Source organism: Oculina patagonica, chromosome 8 (genome assembly GCF_052425735.1).
Source record: "Oculina patagonica isolate OP01 chromosome 8, crgOcupat, whole genome shotgun sequence".
Lineage (NCBI taxonomy): Eukaryota > Metazoa > Cnidaria > Anthozoa > Scleractinia > Oculinidae > Oculina > Oculina patagonica.
The window spans coordinates 2,536,840-2,547,714 of NC_135765.1; the positions used below are offsets into that span (position 1 = coordinate 2,536,840).

At 39.5% G+C, this 10,875-nt stretch overlaps 1 protein-coding gene across 1 annotated transcript; it reads right to left on the bottom strand.

Moving 5' to 3' along the window:
• Positions 1-67: 67 nt before the first annotated feature.
• On the bottom strand, positions 68-5,761 carry LOC144662454 (cytochrome P450 3A56-like). Its single transcript, XM_078523262.1, has 5 exons — positions 5,378-5,761; positions 4,255-4,460; positions 2,842-3,127; positions 1,577-1,880; positions 68-753 (listed from the first exon to the last, which is right to left on the bottom strand). The coding sequence occupies exons 1-5, from the start codon at positions 5,717-5,719 to the stop codon at positions 368-370; spliced, it is 1,524 nt and encodes a 507-aa protein (XP_078379388.1). The 5' UTR covers positions 5,720-5,761; the 3' UTR covers positions 68-367.
• Positions 5,762-10,875: the final 5,114 nt, after the last annotated feature.

Here is a 10,875-nt window from a genome sequence, read left to right on the forward strand (position 1 = left end):
TTTGACTGAGACAAATGGTCTTTTAGCGAGCACTTAATTGAGCAATTTTTGCCCAACTTGCTAAAATCACTAAAATTAGTAGCCGCTAACAATGGTAACCATAAGGTATATCTTATATGTACTACTTTTAATCTAATTAGTTCCTTTGTTCATTTTGTAATTTTTACACCTTTTTGTTATTGTCACATTGTCATATCATATTGTCAGTTCAAATGAAATCCATTAGAAAGTTGTCAAAGAGATGCCAAAATTAATTAAAAAACTTTGTCAGGTGGCAATGGTACTGCACGCAGCACTGCAACACTAAAAACATGTCCCTTGTCAGAGATAGCTCTTGAAAAGAATGGCTTTACACAAGGTATTGCCTTCACTTGTTCCGTGACACTACCCGAATGTTAACATCTCCACAAGTCAAGGTGGCTTTTAAGATAACTTCGGGTGGAATCTTGGTATCTGGAGCCACTTCCAAGCGATACTTCTTCAATATTCGGGCCAACACCAGCTTCATTTCCATTTGAGCAAACCGCACACCAATACAGTTATGTGGCCCGTGACCAAATGGCAAATATGTGTATGGATCACGTGACTGCTTGGCTGATGGTGAAAAGTGCTCTGGGTCAAACATGTCTGGGTTGGGATAAATCGATGGGTCTCGGTGAATGCTGTATGCCGGTATCACAACTGTTAAACCTTCAGGTATCTTTATCCCCTTCAAGACGCACTCTTGAGTACAGGCACGGGCCATAATAAACCCTGTGAAATGAAAGTTTGTCAAACAATAGTGTAGGCCATAAAAACTCCCTCAAACATTTTCCTGAGTAAATTTTAAGCAAATGAATTTAATTTGCTGGCAAAATGACAGGTGGAAAGCTGAAGGTGGGGGATCATATCTATCCTCTGCAAGCATTTTTGCATGCCTAGGGTGGGCTTATTACACGCTTAGAGATTTTGTGTGCTAACAGCTGGGCTGGGAGCTGTTATTAACGGTGGGTTAAGTATTAAAATTAAATTGAAGACCACTTGCTAAAAATTCAGGCACTTAACAGCAAAACAATTTGTCACACGGTTACTTATGGTTAATTATTCCATAATTTTCAGTTATAAGGTTAATTAAATGCACCCCTAGTGTAAACCAGGATATAGTAACTACTATGTAACAGGGTGTCAAGAAAGGATGGGGGGTGGGGGAAAATGGCCCATCAGGTGAGAGCTTATCCTGGTTTCAGAGGCATGAAGCGACTAGGAATATTTCTACACCCCCCTGGATGAGATGCTAGTCCATCGCAGGTTTATCCCCCAGCATTAAATTTGCTGGTACCCATTTATACACCTGGGTGGAGAGAGACACTGTGAGAGTCAAGCGTCTTGCCCAAATAATATTACACAGTGACCCCGGCCAGGGCTCGGAAAGGGGGGAGGGTTGGAGTGGCAGGAAAGTGGGAGTCCTAAATTTTTTGTTGTGGAGCCTGCATACAGCCAGGCCTTTTTTGGCCTACAGAGCCCTGGAGCCCTTTGAAACCCTAATGTTGATATACTTGTCATATACTCACACAGCGCAATAGGTTTCCTCTCTTACCTGGAGGATAAAGTCTCAGAACTTCTGATATTACCATGTCAAGGTATGGCATTTGCTGAACTATCTCATAAGACAGGATTTCCCTTTCGTCTGGCCACACAGCGTCAATCTCTTGTTGCACTTTGTCCTGAATTTCAGGACTTGTTGCTAAATGGTGACACACGAAGCTTAAAGTGGTACTGGAGGTTTCAACCCCTGCTGACAGAAAGAAAATGCTTTGTGCAATGACTTCCATGTCTGTGAGCTTCTTAGACTCTGGGACTGAAGGGTCATCTGAGGCAGCCAGCATTAGGTCCAACATGTCCTATAAAGAAATTAAACATTCAAAGTCACCAGTGATGCTAATTGACTTATGTTTACCAAGTGCAAGAATCCCTCACTTGGACCCTGCATGCTGGCTAGGTTCAACCATCAAAAACAAGCACTTCTAATATATCATGTTCTCACTTCAACTCTGCGCTCAAATCATTCCTTAAGATTACAAAAAAAATTGCATGGTCTTTTTAGTGTTTCCACTATTATTTTCCGCGATTGCACAATTCCTTTAAATGAAAGATCTCTCTTTCAATTTACACATTCATGTGTTTATATCGAAAGAGAAATGATTGTTTCCTCGACCGAAGCAGTTAATAAGTTCACCAACGTCTCAAAAGGACTCTCGGTTTATTGCTGTCTCATTTAGGGTTATATCTGGTTTACAGCTGTGAGTCTTTCGAAACCTGTATCAATATTACAACGATAATTATATATAACAATTTGCCAAAGTCGAAGGATTACATCAATTGCCGTTTGCACTAATTGCAATTGATTATCGATTGTAACGTAATTCTTTCATTAATTAGTGATTGTAAAGTAATCGTCACAAATTAACATTTCGTTTCCAACGAAACAATAATTAGCGCCCTATCCTTGATAAACGCCCTGTCACCAATTAGCTCCCTCACCTGAGATCCAAAAATAAAATAAAATAAGCACCCAGCAGCTCCCCCCCCCCCCCCCCAGCAGCCTACCGGGTGCAAAATTCAATCATTATGGTACATTATTACCTGAAGATGAAGCAATAACCAGAAAAAGATTGAGGTGATGTTTGTCTATCAGATAATTTGATGATCATGTGCAAAAATTCAGGCACTTTTAATTTTAAACAAAAAAGAAAAGACCCAAAACTGAACTAGTCTTAGGTAAATTTTTCACCTATGTCTCTTTAATAATTAAATGATCATTCTTTCCAAACTAATCAAATTAATTAAGACCATATAGTGGACCTTTTTTGTTGAGCTCCCAGCATTTGCTCTCTTGGTGCGAACTATTTCCTCTCCAATGTTTATAATAGGTATTAAATTTGACATCCACAATCTTGGCACTTTTTCCAAGATTTTTTTCCCAAAAGGCATCAAGAATATAATCGTCAGTACAATTTGCTGAAAAGTTGTCTGTTTCATGGAGCGCTGCACTGCTTTTAGGACAGGGTCGTCAGGATTATTTTGTGAATCCACTTGAAGGCCAAAACCAGCGGAAACAATGACATCCATTGTAAGACACTGTTGAAATCTATAAGAATTAATAAAATAAAATGAATTGAAACTCCTGTTTACTGGAATAAAAATAACAGGCATATCTCTCTGTGCTATTTGTAAAATTAAATTTCTCCATAGGGAGTGTCAGCTTTCTACGATTTCCCACATGGGTTTTCATATCTCCTGTATACGAAGAAAAAATGCAAGTTCATAATTTCCTTCTGGTTATCATTGAATTTGGATGCTTATGGGGGTATTTTTTGGATGTTTATGTGGTTAATCAAAACTATAACAAAATTTTCAAACCTGATTGGTTATCAGCAGCCCGATTTGAGCACTAATAGGACAGTGTACGTGTCATGCCTGTGTAATTGGACAGTACGCGTCATTTTGCGCGCGCTGTTGTTGTGTATCTTGTTGAGTAAACTGTTATGTTTAAGTATTCACAAAGACTTTTAACCATTTTACCAGTAAAGTTTGTTTCTCAAACTTTTTCATAGTTTTGATTAATTGGTAACAGGACTTCGTGTCGTCCAATTCTGTCTGCAATCATACTTGTGCTTAAACAAATCGGACTCCTGCTTCGCGCTCGTCTGATTTTGTTAATCACTCTTATGATTACTGACTGAATTGGACTCCACTCAGTCCCATTACCATATTATTTATAGCATGGAATTTACAGAGTTCAGAGGAGCTATAACCTTCACACAACAATTGACCTTCAGGATTTGAGTTTCTTTAGGTTGGCATGTCTGGAATCACTGTGAGCCACCAGTATTGCCCAGCTTTAAGCTCTCATGCCAACTTCTAACACAACACAAAGATCCTAATTCTTTTATACATTATATATCTGACACCTTAAACCCATATTTGGAGACAAAGCTGCAATAATAGCGAAGTGTGCAATGTCTAAAAATAGAATGCAAATGAATATAACCCCAAGAAGCTCAGAAAACATCAGCATGTTCTGAGAGAAAGGAAGGAATCTAGGCGAAGTTTTCGTTTTATGAAAGTGTTTTAGGAACATTGGCTCTTTTAGAAAGTGTTTAAGGAAAATCATCTGTCATTTTGGTTTGTTTGTCTGAGTCTTGCCTGAGTCGTGACGTCACACGTGCACTTTGCTATTAGTGGCATGCTTTTATACATTCAATTATAACTTACTTATGAATATTAATGCTTTCCTCTTTGTCAGCAACTTCACCAAGTTTCTTGATCAAATTGTCACAGCAGGCGTTCATCAGAGGAACCATCTGTTTCATTTTTAGCCCACTAAAAGCTGGCGTCAAGGTGTTACGAATACGTTTCCACTTCTCTTTTTTGGCTTCACCCAACATGCTGCACAATGGTTCAGGTTGTTCCAAAAATTTCTGTTTATAAAATTTAAATCCCATTGAAGTCATTTGAAGTGACTCTTGTTAAAATCAGTGAGTTATAGCAGCTGCGAATTACCTAGAGGCAGAGACGGTGGAACATTCTTCCGACTTGGAGGGGGGGGCTGACTTGTGACTTGAAGTGGGGAGGGGCTTAAGATACTTCTCTTATTACTTCTTTTATTTTTGGGCTTCTAAACCCCTCCCCAGCCCCCATGGCTCCGCCGTCCATGCCTGGAGGAGAAATGTGGAGAGGGAGTGGGAAGCAATGGGTTGCAATTCGTAGGCGGGTGCAACGACAGCTGCAAAAGTTCGAGAGGGGTTGAAAGTAATTTTGGATGGCCTCAAGAGTTGTCGGGGGCGTGAAGAGGAGCAGCTGCAGCTGCTAGTAAAAATATGTACTTGGAATGCACCTTGGGAGATACTTTACCCATGTCTGGGCATAGGGATGCTGCAAACAAACAGGTATCCTAAAAATGAACTATCCGTTCATAAAGATTTGTGTTTTTCTGTGTGCGGTTAGCCGTTATTTGGGTCGGAACGGAACGCTTGAATAGGGTGTCATTTTTCAGTTTTGGGCCTTAAAAAGGTATCAATTTTCGCTTTCTATATCCTTGGGCAGCCATGCACTTTACTTTATTTTTTATTCTTATATGTATTGTAAATTTAATTTAATTAGCAGGTGCGAATAAAGTTGTTGTTGTCGTTGTTAAATAGGGGTTAGGTAAAGAACCTTCGCGGCACACCCCTATTCGAAATTCATCGGAGTACAACCACACACCCCCCCCCCTCCCCCACACGCCCCAGCCCAGTGAAATTTAATGGTATATATGATTCGTGAAATGGTCCAAAAACTGTACGTGATGCGTGCTTAGGATCTCCCCTTTACTCAACTTTACCTACCCTGTACTTACCGGACGATCGGCGAAAGCAGCAAATTCTTTGACAAGTATGTCCTTGATTATTTCAGGATCACTGATAACTATGCAGGGTTTGCTGCCAAAGATATACATGGAGAATACATGGCCGTATTTTGTGTAATATTCGTCGATCTGTAGATGAATCTTTCCCTTGTGTTTTATGGTATCGTGCAGATGTCCGATCAGCGGAAGAGGAGTTGGACCGGTGGGATATGCAGCTTTCAGCGTCTGATAGGGCACGATCCCAAAGTAATAAACAACCAGCAAAATGACTGAGGCGATTAAAATCGTCTGCCAGTGCTCAAGAAGCGGTTCTACGGAGTCCAAAAAATCCATTCTCAGTTAAGCAGCTCGCTCGCCAAGCTCTAACACGTACAAAGAGTCAAGTCAGCCGCCATTTTGAAAGCGCAGAAGACCCTGGGGACGAGGTTGCTCGATATTGCTCGGTTGCTCTTGTGCTTCTTGTGTCTTGTGCGGTCGCATAACCCTTTTGCCTGGACCCTAATCTCGTACCCAGATGTCTACTTACCACGGTAGTACACATCTGGTCAAGTGCGTTCAATTCGCCAATGTGATTGGTTAATGAACAGCTTCAGCATTTACGCGCGGATGATGCAAACTTTGTTTCGCACGCGCGCACCGTGCGTTAGCTAGTAGGAAAATATTTGGTTTTAAAGGCTTTTCTACAAATGCGTCGTGTTTTGAACGTTACTAATGCGAATAAGCTATGGATACAATTTGTAGTTCAAGCTTGTTAGAACAAAATGCTTTAAAATTACGATTTTCGTGGGTAAAAAGATGGGCAAAAAACTTTGCAAATCTGACGCGTACTTGACACGTACAGCTAGCTTGTACGCGTCAAACACAGCGCGCGCTTTTCCCCACCGTTGAAGGCTGGTTTGAGTGTTTTAATTTATCAGCAAAAACACGACTGGCGGCTTTTTTTCTTCCTCAACTCTATTTCAAGATTGTGTTACTTGTCTTTCCTTGTATGGGAAAGAAGTTCATTAGCTATTTAAAGCGGCCAAGTGAGCTTTTCATCTACTAAATTCCCGAACATGCGTAGTCGCGTCGTGTGTCACATTTCTGACACATTTGACGCGAGCAAAATCCGACTTTGCCAGATGTTCTCTCCGAGGGTTGAGAAGATCTGGGTACGAGATTAGCCTGGACCCCACTCAGGGGGGAGAGGAGAAGGAAAAACGTAATCTCTAATTTACCGGCTGTGGAATAGGTCATGTGTCAGAACAGAACTCAGTCGCAAAAATATGTCGGGGCGATTTTCCTACACAAACCTATACAGGAAAAGATCAGCGACTCTAAGTCTATATTTTTATTTTTTTCACAAGGGGGAAAAAGCCCCTTGGTAATTTGGAGCAAGGGAAGAGCCCTTTGAACGAGGTTGGCTTGCTCGATTGAGTTCGTTGATGATTGCAAGCCGTCAAAACCGTTCGCGCTAGTTCTTCAGATTTGTAGACCAACATCTTTGAACAGTGAAAAATGCCCGATTCCCTCTATAGTGCGCGCCTGCCGGGAATCACGGTAGTTGTATTCATCAAACCATGCGCGAGACTCAGCAACGATGCACGCTGCTAAGTCTCGCGCATGGTTTAATGAATACAACTACTGTGATTCCCTGCAGGCGCGCGCTATAGAGGGAATCGGCTATTAGACATGCTAGAACCGTATCTTTGAAGTACCCGTACTTTTCTAATTTTTTTTTTACCAGCAGCAGGGAAACGAGGCTGGTTTTAATATGTGCGCGCGTCTGCGCGCGCTCTTGCGTCACGTAAAACTATGAACGAATCTCATTGGCTGATTTTTGCGCGCGCGTTTTGCTGCTCTTGTTATGTCATAAAAGAAAGATTTCAACTGTGAAACAAAACTTGGGCATGTTGGGGATGATTATAGCAAAGACAAAATGTTTCTTGAAAATTTCTTGGAATTGTTTGAGATTCTTACAAAGAAAAGAGAAATGAGAAAACAAGCTTAAAGGTATGTTGACTGGGCGTTTGTTTTAGAACAAATTACGCCAAAGCGTTTTAACAGGATTTTATTTAAATGGTGGCTTCGTAGTTCGTTACTTACTGGCCTACCTCCAAGAGGGCAGAGATATAATAACTAAAAAACTTTACCAAACAGATTGGTATTTGCGCGCTCTTTGACTGGCTTAAAAACTTTGCTTAATCGTGATAAAAAGAAATACATAGGTTTGACGCCTGATTTCGTGAATAATAATTAGATATGAGAAAAATACAATAACTAAGATGAAAGAACCTGACTTAAAAAATGTTATTCACAATTTCAAACTGGATTTCCCAGAAAATTACTATCCCAATTTCTTTCCAACTGAAATGTCCAGTGTTGCTATCTGTTTTTCTTTTTTCTGGCTAGAAATTAATTTTGGAATTTTGTTAATTTAAGTCAACGCGAAATGAACAATATGTGCCATTTCCAAAGCTGACATTAAGCGGAGCGCCTATTCCAACATTCCTCGGTGATGACTGGAATGCGATCTTTCTCCCGACATTGTTAAGCTTACATTCAATACGCAAAAAAGTTAAACATTTCGAAAAAGATATTGATGGTGCATTGTTTTGTGCAAACCATATTTGTCGTGGCATATCTAAATGAATATTAATTGCGTATAAGAGTTTAAGCGTCATGACACACCCATAATTTTAGTGTTGGTCATCGTTGTTCTGTGAAGCAAACGGCGAACATCTTCCTCTATGTGCTTCGTTCAGATAAGTCCACATTTCCTCTTTTCTTTGTTTAAATGGTATTTCTTTAGTTGTTATGTAGCTTTAGTTATTGAAATTACGCTAGCTTTTAAGTTTTGCCTTTAAAACGGTCTAATGTAGCCAAGCAGTGATTTTAGTTCGAGTTACTCATCGGCCACGCCGCCGAAATCGTTGAAGTGTAATTGTTGAAATACTGAATTTCCAAACACGTTTTTTCCCGTGAGTAGTTATTGTACTATACTGTTAGGCGGACTGTTTCTCGCGCCACTAACTTTTCGTTAGCAATTTGTATCGTATTGAATTTGTTTTCAGTTTTTATACTTGTCAGTAAGCTGGCGTCAAACCAAACTCCTTCGACGCCTCCTTCCCTTCCCAGACAGTAAATAAGAGCTTTTGCCTGGATTAGAATACAAATACCTAATCTTTTCCTGTGTGTTTCGTCAAATTTAGCAGAGCAGTAGAAGTGCTTCCAAAAGAATTTGCAAACAGAGCGGGCATGTTCAGTGTTGGCGCCAAAAAATCATGAATCAGCGATAAGCAAGTGGGGCGTTGTTATTCCATCCTCGCCGGCCTCTTCGCGTTACAAACAATTACAATTTCAGGTAAGGTGATCGTTCGATGATTGCTTAACAGTAAATTTGTCATTTACAAGATCTTGTCTCAATTTTTAGTCTGTCTGGTAAGCCTATATGGTGTACCGGGGCAGCACTGATGTGATCTGCTTTCATACTAAGACTGCCCTGAATGGTCATCAAATTTCAAATTGACTTAATTGCTTTACGTTGAGGTGTTCGTTAATTTGGTCAAACGACCTCAAGGATATCCTATACGGAGCATGCGCAAATGCTGCAATCGGCCAAAACAACATCGAAGTCGGCGGTAAATTTGTCCAAAATGGACTTCGTCAATGTTTCAGCGTTCCTGATTTTAGAAATGGCCGTCATAATAGATATTTCAAAATAACTCTCGCCAGTCTTTTGAACCGACAGGGCCAAGTTTTGGCTCGGTCAACAGGGACAACTTTCTCATATAAACGCTCGGCAAAATATAGCTCGGGAGAGAGGGTAACTCTCCTACCAGGGACAACTCTCCTCCATATAAACAGGCCCTCAGAGATTTCTGGCGGGAAACAGTTTTATTGTTAGATGTCGTTAATGAAAAGTTACTTAAGCAAAATGTCCACTGGTTTTCCTCGACATTTCGGCAGGTATCACCGACTGAAAAATCCGGAGCCGGCTAAACTGGATGAATGAAATAAAAACTTCTTTTCTTCAAGTTACTAAATACTAATGTTTTCTCTATTTTCTTCAGCTCGTTGAACAGAGATCAATACAAACAAAGTGCATCAAGTGAAGCTATTGTTTTAATCGAAGTCTGGTAGCTCTCCTCCTCTGGATTCAATTGACTATTGGAAAGATCTTATGTCAGATAAGTATTTTTCGTAATTCTTTCGGTTATTTGCACTTTTTCGGTACAAAAACGTTTCCTATTACAATAAACTATTGTGATTTACCAGCAAGAGGAATTGAAAATCAAGATCGCAAGACTGCAGTTGATTATTTAGTGTCATTTCTGGTTCATATAACGCAATGATGAGCAAACCAAATCAAACTTGTACGAAATAGTAACGAAAAAAACTAAAAATAATGATACACCAGACTAGTGTTTAGACATCTTGTTATACAATGAAAAGTACCTTGAGTAGATTCATATCAAATTATCTTGGTTACGTGTCTACTATAAATACTTAGGTAATGAGAAAAAATCATTATCTGAAGGATATTGTCTTGTACCACCCCAATGACATTTTAAAACGTTCTGTATTGAAGGATTGACATCTAGTGCCGCGAATTCGAACAGAAAACATATCTATTATAAGTAAAAACGCTAGCCTGTGTACAGCCGTCCCGCTCCGCTCAAAAAAATCGCGAGCGGAGTGGGACGGCTGTACACGGCTATAAAAACGCAAACAACACAACAAATTGTTGAGGGAGCCGCCAGCGATCGAGTTTTTTCGAAAACTGAAATGTTACAGTGTACGTACTGACGTAACCTAAATATAAGCTACAACATAAACAGTGAAGAAAAAACTGAATAAAATTATAACCTAAACGGAGACAGTGAAAAGGAGTGTAAATGTGACAAGTACAAAATTCAAACTATTACAGGCTAGATAAGGCTAGATATAATACTCATTATTTTATACAAAAATAAGAAAAAAACAACTTCGATTAACCTAGTCATTCACAAGGAGTGCTCCGTAAACGGGTTTAAAACCCCAATGGCAATAAATTGCAATACATGCTTATTGACAACTAAAAGAAATGCATTTTTTGCATAAAAATTTTTTTGCAGTGTTTATGTTTCGTGAGCATTAGTCAAAAGCATTTGACATCAGTCGGAGAAAAACTGAATCAAACCATACTGAAATGTTACATCGACGTTTTAACAGTCACGATACACCATGTGTAACACTAGTATTCTTGTTTCAAAAATTCGCTCAGGGTCTTTCTTAATCTTAATCATAATCTGCTTGTTTTTGAAAAATAAAGAAAAATTAAACCTTACTCTCGTGGTGAGTAATATTTGTTTAGAGTTTGGGATTGCAAAATACCAAAATAGCTCAAACCAAATCTAGAAACAGTGTGCTGGAACGATTGCATACCTGTATTAGCAAATTAAAAGTTCTCAACAAACTTTAAACAGCAAACTGTTAATGCAGGTAGAGATATAAAAAGAAAAAAAGAA

Coding starts and splice junctions, on each gene's coding strand:
- LOC144662454 (XM_078523262.1), bottom strand. CDS start 5,719: ATGGATTTTTTGGACTCCGTAGAACCGCTTCTTGAGCACTGGCAGACG. Junction 3,128..4,254: donor GAAAGCATTAATATTCATAA/GTAAGTTATAAT, acceptor TAATTCTTATAG/ATTTCAACAGTGTCTTACAA. Junction 754..1,576: donor TCTGAGACTTTATCCTCCAG/GTAAGAGAGGAA, acceptor TTCATTTCACAG/GGTTTATTATGGCCCGTGCC.